The 24,765-nt window shown below is 34.1% G+C and overlaps 2 protein-coding genes across 3 annotated transcripts; one reads left to right on the top strand and one right to left on the bottom strand.

Annotated features, from left to right (window-relative positions):
- Nucleotides 1-2,795: 2,795 nt before the first annotated feature.
- Nucleotides 2,796-17,620, bottom strand: LOC111390077 (protein FAR-RED IMPAIRED RESPONSE 1-like). Of its 2 annotated transcripts, none has more exons than XM_023015063.1 (4): nucleotides 17,516-17,620; nucleotides 14,530-16,617; nucleotides 9,137-9,261; nucleotides 2,796-4,036 (listed from the first exon to the last, which is right to left on the bottom strand). In XM_023015063.1, the coding sequence occupies exon 2, from the start codon at nucleotides 16,612-16,614 to the stop codon at nucleotides 14,626-14,628; it is 1,989 nt and encodes a 662-aa protein (XP_022870831.1). In that variant the 5' UTR covers nucleotides 16,615-16,617; nucleotides 17,516-17,620; the 3' UTR covers nucleotides 2,796-4,036; nucleotides 9,137-9,261; nucleotides 14,530-14,625. The 2 variants fall into 2 exon arrangements, with proteins under 2 accessions (XP_022870831.1, XP_022870832.1); XM_023015064.1 differs by having other exon boundaries at nucleotides 2,796-4,031.
- Nucleotides 7,906-8,454, top strand: LOC111390064 (uncharacterized mitochondrial protein AtMg00810-like). The gene has a single exon (XM_023015047.1). The coding sequence runs from the start codon at nucleotides 7,906-7,908 to the stop codon at nucleotides 8,452-8,454; it is 549 nt and encodes a 182-aa protein (XP_022870815.1).
- Nucleotides 17,621-24,765: the final 7,145 nt, after the last annotated feature.

The raw sequence follows: 24,765 nt of genomic DNA, 5'->3' as shown, positions 1-24,765 counted from the left end.
TCTTGTGTGATTCTCCTTTATGTGAGTAATCTGTCGAAGGTAGGCAGTCCTTTCTGGTTTCCAGTGAAGCAACCTTGATGTGTTGGGGTTGTAAGGGTTCGTGTTTGAGTCTCGGTGCCTCTGTGATGGTGAAAGGGGCGTGGTCTAAGCCTACAATTGAAAGATCTAAACCTTAATGTAGTGGTTTAGGATTTATATTGTAATATGCATTTTCATGGTTTGGTTGAATATTTTCGGATCCTGTTTTTAATAGTCTACACCCACGTTTGCTTTTATATATATACTGAAATGAGACTTACTAAATGCTTTTCTGTCTCTGTATCCCTTGTTATTTTGTTTTCTTTTAGGTTGTTGGGGACTGTAATGGCACGGTGTCTGGTGGCTTGTTTGAGGCACCCTTGAAACCATTGAAAAAGAAGTATCAGGTAATGATGCATTTTTTTTAGTATGTTACTACATACTATGTTACTCTTCCACTTAGATTAACAGTGAATGCAAAACTGGGAACAAATGATACCTTTGTTTTCTCAAATATGTCTGGCCATCCTCGTATATTTCGTCTCACAGGAATTGATGCTTCTTTCTCTGGCCATTTGCCTTTACAGGATTGCATTTAATTTTTTTAGACTGCAACTATTTCTATTCTTCCTTATTTTAATGAATCGATTTTTTTTTTTCATTTTTTCTGTCAAGTTAAAATGTGTACTTGTTTTAAAGGCTGTAGCCTATTCGTGCACGTTCTATATAGTAATGGAAAGTATAAAAAATGAGATTTTAGATTCTTAATGTACTTCCCAATGCTACCCAATCCTCACTATCAAACATGCCATAAGGGTGTCGGCAGCTTTTTTATATGCAATGCTCGTATGTCATTTTTGCAATGATTTTGAAGTTTTTCGACTTAATAAAACTGGAATTGTTAGAAACCTTTATTGCAGAATTCTCGTCCTCAGATGAAGTTGTTCCAGTGGTTTGTTATGACTTAATATATAGTTGGCTAATCAACTACATCAAAAATGAAAAGCGTGATGCATCAGTGCAACGTGTTAGAACTTCCGGCGTTGGAGGGGTTATGCATTTGGTCTTAATATATCTGGCCTATTCTTTTGTTTTCTTGGAAATTTTTCTTTTTGTAATGTCTAGTTGGAGTTCAGGTTAATAGATTCCAATATATTCTTTGTTTCTTATACTGAAACCTTCACATTCACAGGAATGAACTGCTATTTTACTTTGTGCTCTACGGATAATTTAGCCTTGGGCGGGGGTAATCATTTTGCACTTTATTTGCATGGAGATCTGTAAGTTTTCGAGTTCCTTTGTCGTTTTACTTTTTATAGAATTTACTCTAACATATATACTCCTATTTATCCAGTAGTTTATGGAAATGCCATTTACTTATTTCTCATCCCACCCCCTCTCAAGATTAAATGGATCGAGTTTGTGCGCCGAGACGAATGGAAGTCCCTGTTTGGCGCATGCTGAAGATTTGAAGTGAAGGAAATTAAGGTATTCATTGTTGAAGACAACTTAAATATATAATGCTTCTCCTATCAAAAAGTTTAAGTTTTTAGATAAGGCGGTTGAATATGGCACTGAAGCAACCAAACGATGTGAGTTCAAATCTTGCTGGAACTAATTTATGAAATTTTGCACGGTGTTCTATGCCTTTGATGAAAAAATTGAATCAAGTATTTAGGCACGTAAACTTTTAGATTGAGTGATAGTTCAATATTCATACTAATCCCTCTACGTACACCTCTTCTCTCACACGTGACATCATCACATTCTATAAAAGTGGTCTATTTATAGATGATCTTGGACTAAATTTTTTCTTAACTACGAAGATCAAGGTTGGTTACATATCTTGTGTTGTATGCAGCTATGGGGCTATGTATATGCTTCCAAATATGACGAGGTGGTCTCTTCATTGCAAACAGAAGTTCCAGGAATTAGCAGGCTTGCTTCCATCTGATGATTTCTAGTTTTGCATTCTCTGGTGAAACTATTTTGTACATTTCAACAAGGCGTTTTCTAAAGATTAACATCACTTGTACAGATGCAGACCACTTCATGTAAATAAATGGCGAGTTTTGGTTATGCCGTGATATTTATACTCTGGATGTTGAGCCCAGAGGCCTCATATGGGGCTGGCACTTTTCACACCTATATGCAAAAATGCCACAAACATCATGGATAGATCACACTTCATTAATCATTTTCTATCCTTGAGGATTAACGTTGCAGTTCAAACAAATTAAAAAGGCAGAATTTTGAATGGGAAGCCTCTTCAGGTCAAAGAAGACGATTAAACTCGAATTTGGTACATTAAATGAATCTCAATGATTATCACACCAATCTTGCTATATGTACAAAAGAATTATACAAATAGATTTACAACTAGTCAAGTGGCAAGCATTCTTGAATATCTTAGTTCTACTATCCCTGGAAATCCTTCCAAAGCCTGTAGGATAATTTTTATGAACTCTGTCATTTCACTGATTCGTAATAAATAATGAGCTAATGAATCCCCTTCTTTTTTGCCATCGAACCTCCCAATCAAGTTCATCGTAACACTCGTAATGATCAATTTTACTAAGGTCCCATTGTATTCCTGAAACTCGTAGCATTGGTCCAAATAAACCCCAATTTAGTATTTCTTCTCCAATAATGCCTATGCCCTCAACTCGTTCTAAAAAAATAGGATTCCGTGTAATAAGCTTTTGAAAGGACCAAAAACTATAGAGCACCACTTCCAAAATGAACTTAAATTTTCTCAATTATATGTACGCTATATGTTTTGAAAACTAGAAGTAACATTTAGCGGAAACGATATGATAATTCCAGTATCACAAATCCAACTCAAAGAAATCAATTTCTGCTTGGAAAATGCATACTTTTCAATTCATGCCGGGATAAATAAATGGTGCGATAGAAAATTATCAATCTATTGCGGGCAAGGAATACATAATTGGACATCACCACCAAAATATAAGCAACACATTGAATCGTAAAAAGACTAGACCTGATACTAATCAGACCCAAAGATGACAGACTACAAGGTCAAAACACCACCCTAACACCTAAGGCCTGAAAGCTGAGGCCAAGAGTTACCCAGGCACCTATGCCCAAGGTCGAGACTCGAGAGTACCGCCTGAAGTCAAAAGTGTTGCACAAGCATATAGTCCTGAGGCCAATATCACCGCCTGACCACCAAGCTCCGAGTTCAGATTGTTGCCCGAGCATCCAGGCCCAATGTTAAGAACGCCACTCGAACAACTGATCTGGTAACCTCTTACATGCTCCCAGAGTGACAGCCAACACACGAAGAGCCATCTCTTAGAATCATATCATTGTCTACTCACCCACGGTGCCCAGCTGGCTGCTCACTGACAACAGAATGTTAGAATTTATCCTCCATGGGGACAATATCTCCAAGCCCACAGCCTTAAAAAGGGGTTAGAAAGCTATTTTTATTCTTTTACCACATATTTCAGATACACCACCATTTTTCCTCGATAACTACTTGCTTGGATGTAGGAGATTCTCCCATGGAAAGTTTTGCCGGAGGAAATGTTATTATATGACCCAAGTTTACATATCATCAAGCTCGTTGCAGAATATTATCAGCAGCACTAATTACAGTTGCAAAATAAACACAATGGCTTCCATGGGCCTTTAGTGAATGCTTCTCGTGACCTATGAGCTCCATTCGATGTAAAACTCGACTCTATCATAGATCCATGTTAATATCTACCAAGATTGGAAGTAATAGATAAGGGTCAAAATTAAGACATGTCTTCCCAGCTGAGCTTATCAAGGTACGGGCATACTTCATTTCCAAAAGAATAATGAAAGGAAGAAATAGTGACCTTCACATGCATCAAACTAAACTCTCATGACTAAAAGCTCGAATTAAGTGGAGGCTCATATACTTCATGGACACAAAAGTTATTATTCGTCAGTGCCCTCCTCACATCTGTGATCCTTCTCGTACAATTCAGGGTGTATAGCATTCAGCAGCAGTGACCAATCTTGCCTACCAAAAAAGGCAAAGGAAATATTTATTTAATTATTCTATTAGATGTATTTGATAATAATACTTTAATATATATATATATATATATATATATATCATTAATAGAAACAACTCAATCGGCAATTTTAAGGAAACAAACAGGCATACATACTATTTGAAAGATAAGTACATGTAGGAAACCGAGGATGGAAAGAAGCCAAGAACGGAAATTGTAATTAGTTAGAGATTGTGTTTGGTAGGTAGGTATATTCATTTCCTAACTTACCAGATTATTTTTCCTTTCTCTTCTTCATCGTCTGTAGTTTAAATTGGATATGATAGGGGTGATCTTATTCATTGAGAAATACAGAACCGTAATTCTGATTTCGATTTCATGGTATCAGGGCCTAGGTTTCTATAACCTAGCAAATTAATGGCTGAATCTCCAACTAATAGCAGGGAGTCGACAAGCTCCGACACATCCCATTTCGAAACAGAAACCGGTCATTCAATCGGTCACAATGGACTCGAAAATTCTTCCTTCCAACTAATGGTGGAGATATTGAATGGGAAAAACTTTCGAGAATGGGCCTAATCCATAAAATTAATAACGAGGGAAAAGGAAAGCTGGGCTACTTGACCAGCAAAACCAAGAGGCCAAACGATGCTGTCCTGTCAATGAAGTGGAAGTCCGAAAATTCCATGGTGACTGCCTAGTTGGTGGACTCCATGAAGCCAGCAATTGGGAAGACTTATCTTTTTCTTCCTATCGCAAAGGACGTCTGAGACGCAATAAAAGAAACCTATTCCAATTCTGAAGATTCATCGCATATATTTGAGATTAAGATGCGATTATGGCAGACCCGACAAGAATCGAGAGGCGTGACAGATTATTACATGGAAATGGTGGCTCTTTGGCAAGAACTGGACCTTAGTGTTGAGGAGGAATGGAAGTGCCTGGACGATTGTACTCTATACAGGAAGAAGCGGGAGAATGAAAGGGTGTATGAATTCCTTGCCGGATTGAACCATGAGCTTGATGATGTCAGAGGTAGAATTTTGGGCCGTCGACCGCTGCCACCGACAAGAGAAGTGTTCGTAGAAGTTCGTCGTAAGGAAGCTCCAAGACTGGTAATGTTGAAGAAGATGCAGGGGTCGTCTGCAGAAGTGTTGGCCCTAAGCGTTAAAGATAGTGGGCTCCAAAATTTCAAAACAAATGGGCCTATGAACAGTAGGCCTAGAACCGATTTTTACAAATCAGGTCGGCTGGAGATTTCTTCAAGTAATAGACCATCAAGTGGGAATGAAGTAGTGGGCCTATTATCAAAAGGGGTTGCAAATGGGTTAACCCAAAAACAACGAGGACGACCTTGGTGTGATCATTGTCGCAGGCCATGACACAAAGAAGACATGTTGGGAAATTCATGGAAACCCACCAACTGGAACCAAAACAAAATACTAGGAGCCGTAGATACCAAGCTGAAACAACAAATTCGACCTCGAGCAGTGCATTCAACTTCGAACAAATGAAGCAACTCTACCAATTATTCTCTAGCCTTCAAATATCAAGTTAGCCAAAAGGTTCTTCTAGCTCTGTAGCCCATAAAGGTAACTTTCTAAGTGTCTTAAACACCTCGCAAAATAAAACCTCTTGGATTATTGACTTTGTGCATCCTATCACATGACAGACTCATATCACCTATTCTCGTCATATTCAACTTGTGCCGAAAATATTAAAGTGAAAATTGCAGATGGCTCACTCTCTTCCATTGCAGAAAAATGGAGTATTCGAATCTCTGAGTCCATAACACAAGAATCTATCCTCCACGTCACAAATTTATCTTGTAATTTGTTATCTATTAGTCAGCCAACCAAAAATTCCAATTGCTCCTCTAATTCCTTTCCATTTTATTGTGTCTTCCAAGATCTTTCATCGGAGAAAACGATTGGCAGTGTTAAAGAGTGCAAGGGGCTGTACTACTTTGAGGAAGCTAATATGAGTAAACTAGGTCAACTTATCGATTGTAATTCTACATCTGTCTCTATGGATAGTGAAATTTTGTTATGGCACTATAGAATGGATCATCCTAACCTTCAATACTTGAAACATGTACTTCCTTCACAGTTCTTGAATAAAATATCATTTGAACTTCAATGTGAGAGAGATGAATTTCTAAAACATCAGCATACATCTTTTTCATATTCCACATATAAACCATTTACACCATTCACTATAATTCACAATGATTTATGAGGACCTTTTCGCATCCCCAATCGTACCCAAACAAAATGGTACGTCACATTTATCGATGACTACACCTGGGTATGTAGGGTATATCTACTAAAGGAAAAAACTGAGGTCCGCTCAGTATTTATAAACTTTCACTCGATGATTCAAACCCAATTTCAAACAAAGGTCCAAATTCTGCGCACTGACAATGGCACATAATACTTCAATACCACTTTGCAAGACTACCTAAAAAAATATGGAATAGTCCACCAAAATTCACGTGTCAACACCCCCAACAGAATGGGATTGCTAAATGAAAAAATACACCTACTCAAGGTTGCTCATGCCTTCATGTTTACTACAAACATGCCAAAAACATTTTGGGGGATGCAATCTTAACAGCTACATATCTCATCAACCGTATGCCTAGTCATACCCTTTCTTTCGACTCCTATATACAAAGATTTCAAAAACACTTTCCTACTTCTCGTCTTAATTCAAATCTATCCCTAAAAGTATTTGGAAGTACTACATTTGTGCACATTCATCATCAGAACAAACTTGAACCACATGCAATCAAATATGTATTCATTGGATACTCACCCACTCAAAAAGGCTATAAATACTATGATCTGTCCACAAGAAGGGTCTTTTTAGCCTAGATGTCACATTTTTCGAAAAAATACCTTGCTTCCAAAAGCCTTCTCTTCAGATGGAGAATCTGAATAAAAATCGGTTCTTATATTGAGTATTCTTGGAATTTTATCTCTCCCCAACTGACCTAAATACAGAACCAATCCTACCTTCTAATGTACTATATATAGAAGCCAACTTGAATTAAGGGGGAGATGTTGAAAACAAACATAAAGAGTTTCTAGTTTACTCAAGGAAGCCTAAATCAAAGTATAAAGAAACCCTCACACCTGAGGTACCAAGAGAGTCAGAACCGGTGACAAGACCTGATGAGAACCCTTCCGATGAATTCACACCTCCAGAAAATGATCTACCCATTGCTCTCAGGAAACAAACCCGATCGCGTACTTTTCACCTTATTTCAAAAAATGTCTTATAATTCTCTATCTACGAGATTTCGTGCTTTTATAGCTAACCTTGATAAAACAGAAATTCCAAGAAATATTGAGGAGGCTCTGGGATCCCCTGAATGAAAAGATGTAGTAATGGAGGAAATAAGAGTTTTAAAAAAAAATGAAACATGGGAAGTGCTAAACTTAGCGAAAGGAAAAAGACTTGTAGGCTGAAAATGGGTCTTCAATGTGAAGTATAAGTTCGATGAGACAATAGAACGCTATAAAGCTCATCTAGTTGCCAAAGGGTATACGCAAACATATGGCATCGACTACACAAAAACATTCACACCAGTGGCAAAATTAAATACAGTAAGAGTTCTCTTATCCTAAGCTGTTAATCGCTCCTTTAACAGCTAGACATTAAGAACGCATTTTTGAATGGAGAACTGAAAGAAGACGTCTACATGACCATACCAGCAGGCTTCAACAAGAGAAATAAGGAAAATCAAGGGTGTAAACTCAGAAAGTCTTTATATGGCCTTAAACAATCAACAAGAGCGTTGTTCGATAGATTTACAAAAGTGTTGAAAATTTAAAGATATCAGACTTTCCAACCATCTAGAGACGGAACAATGACTGTCCTAATTGTATATGTTGATATAATTCTCACCGAGGACAATATAGTTGCGATGGAAAGACTGAAGAAGTGCTTGGCCACCAAATTTGAAGAAAAAGATTTGGGACAAATGCGATATTTTTTGGGAATGGAGATTGCAAAATCAAAGAAGGGTATCAGTTTATCTCAACAAAAATACATTCTTGATCTTTTGATTAAAATTAGCATGCTAGGATGCAAACCAAGTGATACACCTATTGAAGCAGGAAAGATAAAAAAGAACACGGAGAACTCAGTGGGAATTGACAGATACCAAAGACTAGTTGGTAAGCTAATATATCTCTCACACACTAGCTCTGACATCACTTTCACGATCAGCTTGGTAAGTCAACATATACATTCTCCCAAAGAGACTCACCTGGAAGCAGTATACAACATCCTCAGATATCTAAAAGGTAAAGCTAGGAAAGGATTACTCTTCGAAAGGAATACAAAGAAGGGAATAGAAGTGCTTACGGATTCAGACTGGGGGCTAGATCAATCAAAGATAGAAGATCCAATATAGGCTACTCCACTGTACCTTTGTGTGGGGAAACTTGTTAACTTGGAAAAGCAAGAAGCAGAATGTAGTGACAAGAAGTAGTGTTGAAGCTGAATTCCAGGTTGTTGCTCAAGGGATATGTGAAGGATTGTAGATAAAGAAACTCATGGAAGAACTAAAAGTTAAAGTAGAATTTCCAATCAAGCTTTATTGTGACAAAAAAACAGCCATCAACATTTCTTTCAGCCCAGTACAACATGACAGAACTAAATATGTAGAAGTGGGAAGACATTTTATCGAAGAGAAGGTGGAAGAGGGGATTATATGTATGACATATATTCATAACAAAGGAACGAACTGCAAATATTTTCACCAAAGGATTGTCTCGACAAACTTTCAATGACCTCAACTGCAAGTTGAACATGATCAATATATACAATTCAACTTGAGGAGTGTAGGAAACCAAGAATGGAAAGAAATCGAGAATGGAAATTGTATTTAGTTAGAGATTGTGTTTGGTAGGTAGGTTTATTTATTTCCTAACTTAGCAGATTATTTTTCCTTTGTCTTCTTCATCTTGTGTAGTATAAATTGGATGTAATAGGGGTGATATTATTCATTGAGAAATACAGAACCGTAATTCTGATTTCGTTTCAGCACAAAATCAGAAAGATGACAAAATGAGCATAAAACAGCAGCAGTTTACCAACTGGTTTGCAATGGCTGAGGCTTAGGTCCAGGCGACACCAGAAATACAGATTTGCAGGACCAAGCCAGAACTTCGTGCAAGCAGCAACTAAAGGAGTTCATGCTTAAATGTCCACCTCTTCCCTGTCATTACACAAAACAGAAACAAATAATATTAGTTTAAATTAGTACATAGTAATCTATCGAACAAAATATTAGCCATAACCTGAAAACTAGGCAGCTACATATAACAGAAAATAGAGTAGTCTATTTTGCACAAATGGTGCTAAATAATTAGTCTAGGTGACAATTAAGTGACATGAATTGATAAGACACTTTAAATGGGACCCATAATACTACATTTAAAATATCCTATCAATTAATGACACTTAAGGCTGGCACCAGCTGTGGCACATACCATTATTCCAGAAAAATAAATCAAATTCATTTTCACGATATTAATTTGCCCACACAGCTTCAAGCCACATAAGCAGCAGCAAAAGATACCTGATTAGTCATTTTAGGTTTTCATTTGTAAATAAACGCGTTTGATAGTCAAAACCCCCATCCCCCCACCCCACAGTGTAGACCCTAATGCTAAACACTAGTCCAGTTGGCAATTATGTGGCATCAATTAATAAGACAGTATAAATGAAACTAGAATTTCTACATTTAAAATGTCAAATAAAGACATGTGGATGGCACCAGTTGTGTTACATATCATTATTCCACAATATAAATCATTTATTCACGATACTAATTTGCCCAAGCAACTTCAATCCATGCAAGCACCTCACATTTTCATAAATTTTGACAACCCCATCTAATGAACATGTGAGATATTCAGAACTTTGGTATTAAACACTAGTCTAGGTGACAATTAAATGTTATTAATTGATACAAGTTTTCTACATTTAAAATGTCCCATCAATTAATGATAATTAAGGTTGGTTTCCACCCCATTGGTGCTAAGCAGCGTTATTCTTATTAAACAAATCAAAATCATTTTTCACATATTAATTTGCCCAAGCCATGAAAGCACCAGCAAAGATAAAGAATTTGTCATTCAATTTTTCATAAATTTTGGAAACTCGAGTGAATGAACGTGTGAGATAGTCATATTCAAGTCATTAGCATGGTTAATACTACTTTTTGATGCTTACATCTCGAATCCGGCCTCACATGAACCTATCATAAAACGAGTCAATCCCCACACCTTAGATGTTATTTGTGAGGCTCGTGCCTCATACTGAGCCTAAAAGCAACTAAACTATTCACATGTTTGCCTTGCATTTTTCAAACATTTAGCCCTTGTTTGATTTTTATGAGAAGTGATTTCGTGAAAAGTAATTCTTTTGGAGAATACGTGGTTAAATTTTAGAAAACAATAGATTTATATGTAAAATTATTATATTGGAAGAATATATAATTGAAAAGAAACATGAGTTTTGAGGAAAAGTGAATTTGAAAAATGAAAATAAAACAATGGCTTAATTATTGACCTTAGCATTTTGAGTAATTTCTTTATGAGAAATTCTACTAAACACCGTTGTTTTGCTTATGTTAAAGCATAATTGGCATGGCACATCAATTAATTTGTGGATCATTTAACTCCTAGGACCTACCACGAAGTTATTTGCCAATTCTTGACACAATACTGTTGCACGGTACTTAGTAGATCATTTTTCATTTCTTTATAACCTAAATATTTTACGTGTTCTTTTATAATGTCAGCCTACATGGAAGTAAAATGGGAAGGGCAATACCTCGTTACAATTGGAAGACCGTGATAGGATGAAAAGACAATGGTGTCGATGATTCCCTTACAGATCATATTACGCCTCTGTTTGATATCCATTTTAATGTATTTTTGGGGAAAATGCATCTTAGAATAGTGATTTTTTTTTTTAAGAATGTATGGTTAAAGAAGAAGGAAAAAATTTCAATTTACGAGTAATACTATTTTAGAGGAAAGAGAAAAATGTATTAAAATTATAAAAAAGCTCAAACTTACATAATAAAGTTTCTAGTTGTCACCACTTTTAATTATGGATTATAATTTTGTTACATGATTACAATTTGAAAACTTATTATTTTCTATTTTCATGATCAATTTCATGTTTGTTTGTAAGACTTAGTTTTGTTAATTACCCTTTTAGGATTACACCTCAAAGCGCCTAGACGCTTATGCCTCGGCTCACAGATATAAAACGCCTCAATATCAAATCAAGCCTTTTTATTGAGAAACCTTCTACGTTCGAACCAATCCCTCAAACCGCCACTCACCTACTCCCACAAGTACTTTGTTGAAGGCCTCCATAATCATATAAATAAGCAACAAGAACAATAACCCAATCATGGAGAGTGTAAATAATATTTAGTTGAAGACTTCCAAGTTTAGAATATTTTTATTACAATCATCAAAAGTTGAAAACCTCCCTAGTAGTACTTATAGTTGAACTTCTGGTAAATAAGGAAAACTACTAAATTAACAAAAGGAGATAACTCGCATCTCAACACTAATTATAAATTATCTTCCTATATAATTACATAAACTTAGTGAGGGTCCATTCAAAACAGTTGTTGTGTGTAGAACTTTTGTCGATAAAAACTTTTATCAATATAGCTTTTCCAAAAAGAGTTGTTAATTGTTTAGTTGTCACTCCAAAAATTGCATTTGAAATCAATTTTTGTTCGGTAGCATAAATATAAAAGTATATGGTTTAGAAAATTATGGGATTAAGTGAAACTTTCAAATTAAATATAGCCCATGTTTGAGCAATTCTATAAAAATTCAATTTTCTCAATCTCATTTTCAATCACACATTTTTCAATAAAACAATTTTATACACAAACAAAAAAAATTTATCTACTTTTGACCACACATTCTCAAAAAAAAATCATATTACAAAATCTATTTTTTTCAAAAAAAGAAGCTCAAACAAACCCATAATTTTAACCCTAGACAATTCCATTCTTATTATAACAATAAATAATTAAACATGCCTCCATTACAGTGACGCAAAGCAACAATTTTCAAGAATAGTTAAACAAATAATGAAACATTAGCACTCAAGAAGTAATAGGGATGGAAAATGATCCCAGTGGCTCGAGCAATCAACTACTCGACTCAGAAAAACTCGAACAGCTCGGGGCTCAGTAGAACTGAGCTAAGGCTCGGGCCAAACTTGAAAATGGCCCGTGTCACAGGCTCGGCCCTGCTCTTTGCCAACCTTCAATTTTTTTTGTTTTATTAATACTTAATTTAAGACTTAAAATCAATAAAGTTTAACTTATATATAAATAGGCTTACATAATTAATATTCATAATTATGCTACAGCTATTAATACTTATAATTTATTATCATACTCATTAGTATTCCCATTATATCTTATTGATAGAAATTTTAAATTTTATTATATAGGATTTTATATAATATTATTTGTTATCTTGTGGCATTAAAGCCTAAAAGACATATTCTATTCCAATATTTTTAATTCTACAAATGAATATTAGGATATTTATACACCTGAAAATTATACTCTAATTCATATATTCTCGTACCTATATTAATATTTTTAATTGTATTTTAGTAAGAACTTGTTTGACTTCTTTATTCGAATATTTCAAGAATTTAAAAAAAAATTACAAAATTTGTGAGCCAGCTCAGCTCGGTGAAGCCGGAGTTAAGCATCTAAATTTCAACCAAGATTTGGCTCGATTGGGCTCTAGTATTTTTTTGACCAAGCTGCACAAGCTCATGGCCTCGACTCGTTGACAACCCTATGCAGCGATAAGGTTTGGATAAAATTTAAAAGGTACATTAAACCATTAAACATTAAAAAATCATGAAATATATAAACATTAATTGAAAGATAAAGACAAAATATAGACAATTAGACATTTAAAAAAATATATATTAGTCTATTCATGAAACTTTAATAAAAAGAATTATGCAACTAGAAGGATAAAACGAGAAAAAATTACAAACCTATGTATAATGGAGTAGTACAAATGAAAGTTACTTATACGGGAATTTTTTGTGCATTAAATTTTCTTCTTTTTTTTCTTTTTTTCTTTTTCATTTTTTTTTTTTTTTTGATATATTAATGTGTAGTATTAGTTTAGATACACTCAATATTTTATTAAAAAATTAAAAATAAATATAATGAAAAATTTATTTTAGCTTTCCCATCGAAGTGATTTAGCCTTGTTTGGCGGCCATTTATTGGAAAAACATTGTTTTGAATAGTATATTTTTGGAGAATGTATAATTAAAAAGAAGGAAAAAGTTTTGAGCTTACATGTAGAATATTTTGTTGTGTGAATATATGATTGAAAATGAGTATGTAAAAAAAAGTGTTTCGAAAGAATGGGAGACAAATGGGGGGCTTATTAGAGAAGCTCTAAATTTGAGTGTCTTGAAAAGAATTTTACAAAGTTGTTTTTGGTCAACGAGCACTTTCTTAACCATAACTATAGCCAAACAATTATGTTTTTAAGCAAAAGTGTGTTTGACCTTCAAGTAGAGCTTTTGGAATCCCAAAAAGACCCTCCCAAACACACACTAAGCATTCAGTATAATATCTATTAGGATCTCCATCATTCAACCACAGACTTTTCCACCTTGGAAAGCACTCTGAGAAGCAAGATTCACCAAGGGTTCAGAATCATAGTGGAAAAGACGAAAAAGCTAACCATTGATCCCAGTTATGCAAACTCTCCACTGGTTGTGAAACCTATTTATTTAGATAAATAAAGCGAAAAGAATTCAGGTTTTACAGATCATATGCATTCATGCCTAAACCTACATAAAATTCCATGCATGTTCTTAGCAGTACATCAGTGAACACTCCATCTAACCTACTATATTAATCGGTAAAATATAGTGATGGGACAGATATCTTCAGCATCCTGGGTGACTCCAATATGGCAATATCCAAGCATGAGGAAATAGAAGTTGAAACGGGTAAAAAGTTCCTCAATATTCTTAGATATATCTCTGCCCAAGACAGTTAAGACTTGTTAAAATTTACTGAAGCTCTCACATCTTCAGCACCATGGGTGACTCGTATAGGGCAATATCCAAGCATGACAAAAGAGAAGTTAAAACGGGTAAATTTCTAACGCCTCAATATTTTATGATACAACCATGCCCAACACAATTAAGCCTTGAGCTATATTTATCGGGAGATGAAGTGATTATTACTTCTAGACGTAACTAAGAATATATACTAACATAAATGCAATAACTTTAAATTAAACTAGCAGTAATTTTAAAGTTCACATTGCAATAACACAACATTTAAGCAAGTTCAGAAAATGGAAAACAAGAAAACTAGCCAAAACTAAAAATGCATAAATAACTTCACACGGTAAAGCTGTTGCTGAGTTCTAATAAATTGGTCTACCTTGAATTCATATTTTTTGGTGGAGAATATCCTTCACTGCACTATGATTCAAAGGAGCAAGCAACCTGTTGCATGTTTTTATCATCTTGGGTCACATCATATCAATGAAGTGGCCTTAGCCGGTTTACAACCATCCGCATGGGCAACCGAAAGAAGTTTACTCTTTGCCTCTGTAAGCAATTTGATAAGAAAATCACATTTCTCATCCGAGTCCACACCAAGCTGTTGAAGATCAAGCATCAGCGGACTCAACTTCCTGTGCCGTTTATTTTTATCATTGCCATCAACATTGTCGTACACCTCATTCAGAAGTTTATACCCATGCTTTATGTCCTTCCGCCATCTTTTTATAACATAACAAGAGGGAACATTGTTCACATTTTTCTTGATAAGCACAGATGTTGCATGCCTACAAAGAATTCCCTTGAACTCAAAGAGATGGCATATGCACTCCAATTTACCATCAGCTTCATCCAAGAATACCCCAAAAGTCACCTCTTTAGAAAACATTCCATCTTTCTCTAATATACTTTCTGTCACCTCAAATACTGAAGTAAGCCCTTCTGCCCTTACAAAAGAGGCATTGCAAAAGATCAATCCCCTTAATTCATCCTGAAATAGCTTGAAAATTTCATTAGTATAAATTTTCTGAAACTGCTTTTCAATAGGATGATTTGTTACTGTTGGAATGCAAGCGCTAAAAGAGGCAAAATCTGCATTGTTCTCTTTAATGATCTTACTTTTCATCGCATTGTCATAAAGCTCAATAAATTGCTTCACTGTGGTCTTTGATTGAACATGGTTATCAAAAAAGGCATTCATACGTTCTCTTCTTTGAGTTGTACATATTCCAGCCAAAAAAGTATTCTTCACATACACCGGAGCCCAATAATGACGATCATCATATAAAGACTTCAACCACTCATTATCATGTAAATTGTATTCATTAATCAAGTTTCTCCAGTTGTCCTCAAACTCATTACATTTGACAGAGTCATAAATGATATTCTTCAAAATCATCTTGATTGTTATATACTGGGCAATCTCTTTTAATTTTGTTGGAAACTTTTTCATGATATGCCAAAGACTTAGACAGTGCCGAGAATTTGGAAAAACTTCTCTAACTGCATCCTGGACAGCTCTACACTGATCCGTAATTACAGCCTTTGGAGAATGGCCCAACATACACGTCAACCATGATTTGAACAACCAGAGAAAACTACCAGTATCCTCGCTTGAAATTAAACCACAACCAAACAACACAGAATCGCCATGATGGTTCACACCAACAAACATAACGAGTGGCACGTCATAACCTTTTGTAAGATATGTGGTGTCAAAATAAATCACATCACCAAAAGACTCATATGCTGCCCTGCACCTTGCATCAGCCCAGAAAACATTTCTTATACGAGATTCCTCATCCCTCTCAATCCTAAAAAAGAAGTTTGAATTTCTAGCCTGCATTTGATAACAATATATCATTATGGCTTCCACGTCCTCCTTTCCAAGTCTCAACAGTCTTGCATTTGCAATATTACTTCTGCATTCCATTTCAACCACAGCTGAGTCATTTACTTCTAACTTTCTCTTGAGTTGAGGAGTGACCATCTTGCTGCTTCTAAATTCATGAGGCCGCCCTAGATTAAGCTCATGATTGTGATCGAGACATACACGAGTCACAACATACCGTCCATCATCATAAACTGCAATATTCATCCTGGCCTTACATTCAGTCTTACTAGGAGGCCTTGTGCGCGAGGAGTTCCTCCCAGCTGTCGGAGGGGGTGTCTTACCACTTCGAGCACAGGCAAGCGAAAAATACTTTTGCTTCCCATCATCTCCATTCTTGGTGCTAACTTTAGCTGTATTGAAGCCAACAGATTTTGCATACCTATTATAAAAATTACGCACTTCTTCATAGGACCGAAAAGCCATACCAACCTCGGGAATTTCCACTTCTTCTTTAGGTGATGTTTGTTCAAACCCTTGAATATTCATTTTTTCACCAGAGTCATTTTCATCATTGTCGGGTCTTCCATTATCATTTTTCAAAGCTGTGTCCTTGTCAAGATTCCCTTCCATTTTCTGTAAAAATCAAAGCCACAATAAGCATTAGAATAATAAAATGGTAAGTTTAAGGAAACAATAAATGCGCTAACCTAAGGAGACTGACCATATATGCAAATTAATTGCAATCTAAATGAAGAAAGAGTATAAAAAATTGAAACACGGTAAACGTTTATACATTTGTATGGAACTAGTAGTAAAACTTGCTAGTTTTGGAAGATTAAGAAGCAATATACCACTAAAACTGATTGAGCTGCAACAATTATATAAACTAAGAAAACAAGTAGCCTTCCTTTCTCTGCGCTGAAAAGAATGCTTTAGAGATTGGCAAAAAAAAGGTTGTCCTTCAGCACTTAAATCACATGCGATAAAAGCAAATTGACATTACTCATTAGCTTCAGCTTTCATATATATCTAAAAAGAAACATCAAGTTCATACAAAAAACTTACCAAAGTTTATGGCTTCTAATTTTATTTTTATTTTTATTTTTATTTTTATTTTTATTTTTTTTTTAACAGCCAAAAATAATTCCAAGTTCTGCATCTACCAGTGATCAGATGATTCACAAAACAATAAATCAAAACTAACGAAAAGAATAGCACTCTATACATTTTAGTCGAAGCAGATTACTTCAATAAACAAATCATATATGCCATGTTGAGCAATTAACTCGAGAATAATTATTAAAAAAAAAAAACTGACGATAAATTCAGAACCCACAAAAGAGTAACCCTCGATCTTGATAAAGGATTTTCAAATAAGTAAAGTAGTACAAAATGGAAGTCAAATTATTAGAGTCATTGCCAAAAATATAAAAACAGATCTACAGATGTCTAACATGATTATCTACAAGTTCTTGTGTGAGTGAATGTGCGTGCGTGCGTGCGTGCGTATAGAAGAGAGAAAGATGCTTACTGAGTGCGGCAGCAGTAGAAAATGGAGGTCTGAACTTTGAGAGAAGAAGGGAAGATGCCCTATTTATGATTTGGTGAAATGGTGATGGAAATGAGGAAAATGGAATTAAAATGGGTCAGACTGTACTAATCTCTATAACCAAACAGCAGTGAGTACTACATGCCACTACTTGGTAAGTAAGATTTTCACCCCAAAACTTTATTCATGTCTTCATGTTGAGGAGAAAAGTATGGAAACCTCAAATGTTTAGTTGCACCAAATTGGTAAAATGGTCTTTTAGCATCAATGGAAGGTCATCCTCGATTTCGAGATGGCAAATATGGGATTGTCAACATGACATCGTCGAACCATTTTTCAGCAACTAATCTTACAATAACTCGATTTTTACAATACAAGCATGGACTACCAAGTTTCGAAATTTGCAAGGTGCTTTTGAGCACTCGAATTAAGCAGTGTTACTTGCAAGCTCAATCAAACATGTCATGTATCATCATATATCACTAATTTAGAAGGCACCAAGCAACTCACATTAGGAGAAAGTTGTGCTTAAAATGTCGGAGCATGAACTAAGGCGTTATAATAAGGTATATAAGGCCACTTAGAAGAACTCATGACGATTGCCAAAAAAAAATGGTCAAGAGGGCACTAAAACGCTAAGCACAAACATACATTGAATATGTCGTTATCTAAAAGTATGACTTGCACTCCAATAAAAAGTCAACTACATTGAATTCTAGTAACGTGGCTAAAATTTACTTTTGTGTCACATGGGATATCGTTGATCACCAAATTTAATATGCATGACAATTCATCTCACCAAACTGCATGGTCATGACATTTTCTTTATATAAACAAGGGGTGTCACTAAGTCATAGTTTTCACTAATGTTCAAATTGCATAATTTTTCTACTAGATTACTAACCTAAGAATCACTTTATAATTGACTACTCTTCACCATTTCGATTGGCATGCTCTATGACATCATCTATATGCATATTGTTGCTAAATGAGTTTCACGTTAAAAACATAATGATTTAACATCTTTCATACAAAAAAGTTCGTCAAATATACGGTTATATTCTAATTAAGTAACTTCTTTTGTCGTTGTTAATCTATTTTTGACAAAAATGTCATATAGTTAATGAAACTAATGACGTAGCCAATAAAACTAATAATGAAGCTACTGAACTAATGATGGGATAATAATAAATGTGGGACCAGGGGGTTTGACCGCTTTTCACCAATTTTTACTGCCAAGCTCTATGACATCATTGAGCATCCTCCTATGTTGGGGGAATCCGTGCATCGATGGGAAATATGGGGGAAATCAATTGTGTAAATCATGCCACATGAAAGAATGTAAATCAAATTGTAACCTATAACGTACTTGTAGCAAAGTTGATACGCATATTGTTTTCAAGTGGATTTTATGTTAATAATATAATGATTGAATATCTTTCGTATAGAAATATTCGTCAAAATATATAATTATATTCTTGTTAAGTTACTTCTTTAGTCGGTGTTAATCTTTTTTGACAAAAATGTCATGTAGTTAATGAAACTGATGGTGTAACCAATGAACTAATAATGAAGTTATCGAACTAATGATGGTATTAATAATACTCGAGGGATTATCACTTATAGATATTTCAAGTAAATATATTTTATTCCGTATAAACAAGCGCACTAATCAATATCTCTTGGCAAAACTTGAAATGTTACCAAAACAAACAAAATCAAACCTATGTATATGACATTTCAAAAATAATTTGTGTTTATAATAGTCGACTCGTGATTGTTCTACCCTTCAAAAGTAATGTTTTGAAAAATGGATCGGACCAATCAATTCAACTGGAAAAATTAGGAATTGGAAAAAGTTTTAATTGGCTCATATATTGCAATTTAGGCCCAATTCAAAATTTCTCCCAAGTGCTACTCCTTTTAGAAGACACTCCTGCAGTCCTCCTCCAAAAGACTTTAAAAAATTTTCATATATGCCTATGAAATATAAAATATTTCAAAATATTCTAAAGAAGATATTTAATTATATAATATACTACATATCACCCAAAAAACACCATAATTACTATGGCTGAAACTTTCCCCATTTATATAGAGTTTGTAACTGAAATTTTGAATATACATAAATCATGCTCGCATTAAATTACACGGCAGTAATAATGAAAATTTGAAATTGAAAATTCGAGTCATATTTGAATCTTTCGTCCATTGGAATAATTCAAAAATCATCATCCCCAGTTATAACAATATCAATAAACCTCATTTCCTGGTTTGTAATCTTCAAATTTCGTGTTTTCTAGTTTATGATGTGAATTTAACTATCGATGAATATATTTTTTAAAAGGCACGTAAATTGAGAATCAAGGTGACTCGAACATCCAAAAATGTAGCTTCCATTTGTCCTCTATGTATAATTTATATTTCGAGTTTTAGCATTGTGGATTTTCTTTATTCTAGATTAATCAATTTCAAAAATTGATGTTTTATTCCATGGGTTTCACGTCTCTCATTACACAATTCAATTTTTATTTTTATCTTAAAATTCAGGAATGTGAATCCTGCATTTGGATATATAATTTGCTTGTTTGACCTCTTATATCTATAAATTTTTGTAACAATCTTATGACTTCGGATGATTTCTCCTTTTTATTGTAATTTCATGGAATTGTTTAAAAAAGTATGTGCACTTACACGTAATTGGTAATTTTGCTACTTCTTTATACATAGATTCATACCTAGCATTTCTCATTTTATAGATTGCTTCCTTAATTTCGCGCAAAGTTCATTTTGTTTCATAGACGAAGAATACATGATATGTTTTTTCACTAAATCGGATATATTTTCTGTTATGTTTGGCTGTAGATATGAAATCTGTAAGACGTGTTTATAATATGTGAGACAAATACTTTTGGACTTTTCGTGCCTACTTGTAACAAATATGTGGAGCTCATTGAGATGATATCCATTGAGTTGAAGATCGATAATAGGATGGCTATTTCAAAGATAGTATACAAAGTAGGTGGAAACAAGTCCCTTATATCATCGCAAATCCGCAAGAGAACAATGAATTTGGTCTTGATATAATTGGGAAAAAAAAGATTTTAATATGAGCAATGCTAATTTGTGGGATGCGATTTCTTTCTTTCTTTCTTTCTTTTTTAAGCTTTCCATTGATGCGATTCCAAATTCTACCTAAAGATGAAGATGATGAAATTTGGGGATTTTGACAATAAATGAGGGTGAATTAAAGAGGCTTGTTTGGTGAAAAGATATGCTACTTAAATTGATATTTATTTGGAGTTAAGTCGTTTGTGATAAATCAATTTTAATTTATATATTTTTGAAATAAAAAATGATGATATATAATGTTTGAATTTTTATTTAAAAGTATGAAATTTCCAAAAGGACTTTAATCCTCTGATGTAGGATAAAAATGTATCCAAATTTGCGATCAATTAATTTGATAATTTGTAATTGATAAATAAGTTGTGACATATAAGGATGTGTGATTTGTGACTAATAAGTTTATAATTGTTATTTACATTTTATGTATTTGTAATTGTGGCTTTATGTAATAATAAATTATTATTTGAGCTTATCTATTTAACTAATACTACTTGATTTTTGAAAGAATGTGTCAAAAAAGGTTGGTAGTTATGTAATTTTTCATAAAAGAGTTATTTTTAGTACAAAACGTCATTACCTTTCTATTTTTGCATTTTCATCCCTATTTACACATTTCATTACAAAACCATCATTTTTATCTATTTTCTCAATAAAAATCGGCGAAATAACGAATATACCCTCAAATAAGTCATAAATACATAATTAAAAATCATATATAACGAATATATATATATAAAGAACTAATTGCAATCATAATTCCAATTTTTAAAAAAAATTACAAATAAGTCATAAATACATAATTAAAAATCATATATAACGAATATATATATATAAAGAACTAATTGCAATCATAATTCCAATTTTTAAAAAAAATTACAAATAAGTCATAAATACATAATTAAAAATCAAAACTTCAAACACAAAAATCACTTCATCTTCTTCCATCTTCCCCCTCACCCCCCTCTCCCAAACCAATCCATTCCACCCCACTTTCACAATTTAACAATAATTGAGGTGTTTTGTGTAAATTACATAAATTATATTAATAATTCAAATCAAACACAAGGGCAAGAACAAAACACAAAATAACTCGGAATAAGGAGTTGAACGAAATAGATGTGTCCATTAGACTAAGGATCTCATTTCAAGCCTAGACACAACTGGCCCCAAACTAAAAATGACTCAAGGAAAAATGGCAATAACACAAAACGTCCAATATGATGCATTTCAAAGCTTGGAGAAACCCAAATATATTAGTAAATATGAAACTGCACCATTAGTGGATGCAGCTTCGTATATCCATGAGCAGTTAGCAAGGATTAGGGTTAGGTAAAACTCCTGAACAGGATCCAAATGAAATCGAACCCAACGGTTCTTTTCAAGTTAAACACCCAAATGGGTATAAGAATCGAGAACAAACAGGTACGATTCGATTCTAGATCAAGAACCGAATAATCGAATTTTCCTATTTTTTTTATGTTAAATAAATCAAATTATTTTAAATTTTTTTAAACAAATTAACTAATTAGATGATTGATTGATATTCCATCTCCCAAACCCAAACCTAGCTAGCTTGACCTAATCCAATCAATTTATAAATTCAATTTTTTGGCCCAATTGATGATTAAATCAAATAGCAGGTAAGTATTAGTAATACTTTAAAATATTTTATCTCTATAACTTCTAATTCAAGATTATTTTTTTTATGTTGACTTGAAGGTCGAAGCAAATGAATTATTGATATGGATTGACAATATTTTATTATTAGTATCTACTTTTTGATATTTGTATATGTTGGTAAATTAATTTTATTGGACAACTTGTTATTTATATGTTTTTAAATTGGACTTCGTTAATTTGTAAAAGCTATTATTGAATATGTCATTAGTTGTATTTATATAATGTTGTTGTAAATTTTTAAAATATAATTATGGTATGGAACCGAACAGAACTGAATCGGACCAAATGGAACCGAACTCGAATAGTTCCATAATTATATTTGGACTCTAACAATTCCATTTACTAAATATTCGAAATTTTTTGCTCGATTCAGTTCTCTTTGAAGAAAATCAAACCAAACTGGACTTAAATCCGAACTGAACTGGATCATGCCCAGCTCTAGCGAGGATCTTCGACAACATCTTTGATTCTTCTTATAGAGGTTAAGAGCGTATTTCAAATAAGTTGGAGACCTTGTTTGTAATTTTTCCAAAATGTATAATCATCCATTGCCACCACCTCCAAGAAAATCGGGGTACTTTTAAGTTTGACCCAGTCAAAGCACCTAAATTTCACTTTGACTTTCAAAATCATGAATATTATGACATCGGCCTCTTGTATGGTAAAAGACAAAAATGCCCTTAAATATTTTGTACAATTACAAAACAATATATTGTTGAAAGGACTATACTACCATTTTAGTTAATAATTAAAAACCAAACACTTTCCCACTTATAAAAATTTCAAAACGAGCTTCCAACACAAGAAAAACTCTTATCTTTTCATCTGCTTGAACCTCAAAATCTAGAAAAACTTTGAAACGTTGAAGCCGGAAATTTTTTTCATATCAATTACTTCAAATTGGTAAGTACATTTACGCATGTTTAATTTTGTTTTCAGTAAATTAGTATGCGTTTGAATAGAGAAATTTTATGTCGACATAGTAGTTAGCATAAATTTTTTTTAACAGATCTTACCTATCAAAAAAAAATTAAACAGATGTATAATATTTTTCTTTAGAATCATATTCTCCTGCGCAAAAACAGCCAAACAGTCGACTGTTTTGGCTGTTAACAGCCAAACGATCGGCTGTTTAACAGTCGACTGTTCAACTATTAAACATCCAATTAACCGACTTTGCACTGATTTTTGTTGGCACTGATTTTTTCTTATAATTAATAAATGAAGTTGATTAAAACCATTTTCTCATGCAGATGTGATAATCCCCATCTATTATTTCGGTGATTTCGAATTGAATGAAAATAATCAGTGGGAATGGAGATGGATGAGTGACATACGTGGTTGTATTGCAATTCTCATAACAGAGAGTACACCATACTTAGAAATATACCACGATTTACAAAATAAGCTTAATGTTGATCAATCTCAATACGATATGCAATTGAGATATCTATTCAACGGTTATGGGGAGTCATCCATTCCGATGTCACCGGTATTCGTTACTAATAATGTTGAATTGAATTATCTATTAGAATTGAATAAAATATATCGGACTCCGACTGTTCTTGGTGTGACTTTAATTACGAAAGATGTTATCGAAGGTGAACGCGAAGATTCAGATAGGGCGGATAACAATGATCGAGGTTTTTGGGAGACAGTGGAGATAGTTCCTACAGATGATGTGGGTATTCCTGAGACAGTTGCTTCTGATCGTGATGTCGCTGTTACGCGCAGAATTCCGTCGACAGTTGAAGACAATGAGAATATAAACGAGTTTACAAATGAGAATTTGATTCCTTTATCCCGACAGAGACACGAGCTGGGTGGGAGTTCACAGGTTGGAACAAGTGGACCGTCCTCCAATTCTTCCCGTGTGGCTCCCGATGATGAGGACTTGCAGGTCGAGCAACTGTTTGAAACCAAGAAAAATTTGCAGACATCATTAACGACGTCCGTCGAGAGTATTGAGTGGTCATGAGCTACCAGAAAGCGTGGAAGGCCAAAGAATGTGCGTTGGAGGATTTAATGAGATCGGCTGAAGAGAGCTATGTTAAATTGGCTAGGTATTGCCATAACATGGGAACAACTAATCCTGGCGCGGCATTTTTTATTGAGACGGGGGGCGATAATTGTTTTAAGTATTTCTTCATGGCTCTCAGACAATGTATTCGAGGTTTTCGAAATGCAATGCGAACCGTAATTCTAGTTGATGGTACAACTCTGAAAGCTAAATATCAAGGAAAATTAATTATTGCTACATGTCAAGATGCCAACATCCAAATTTACTCTATTGCATTCGGCATAGTCGACAACGAGAATAATTTGTTCATGCGTTGGTTCTTTTCTAAACTGAGGGAAGTGATCGGGGAAGTCGAAGACCTTGCCTTTGTAACCGATCGGGGACAGTCTATAATAAATGGTAT

This window comes from Olea europaea, unplaced genomic scaffold (genome assembly GCF_002742605.1).
Source record: "Olea europaea var. sylvestris unplaced genomic scaffold, O_europaea_v1 scaffold647, whole genome shotgun sequence".
NCBI lineage: Eukaryota > Viridiplantae > Streptophyta > Magnoliopsida > Lamiales > Oleaceae > Olea > Olea europaea.
Note: the sequence above shows the minus strand (reverse complement) of the source record. Positions and strands in the feature narration are given on the sequence as shown.

What these genes read in the sequence shown, in the direction of transcription:
- LOC111390064 (XM_023015047.1), top strand. Translation starts at nt 7,906, where the DNA reads ATGACTGTCCTAATTGTATATGTTGATATAATTCTCACCGAGGACAAT.
- LOC111390077 (XM_023015063.1), bottom strand. Translation starts at nt 16,614, where the DNA reads ATGGAAGGGAATCTTGACAAGGACACAGCTTTGAAAAATGATAATGGA.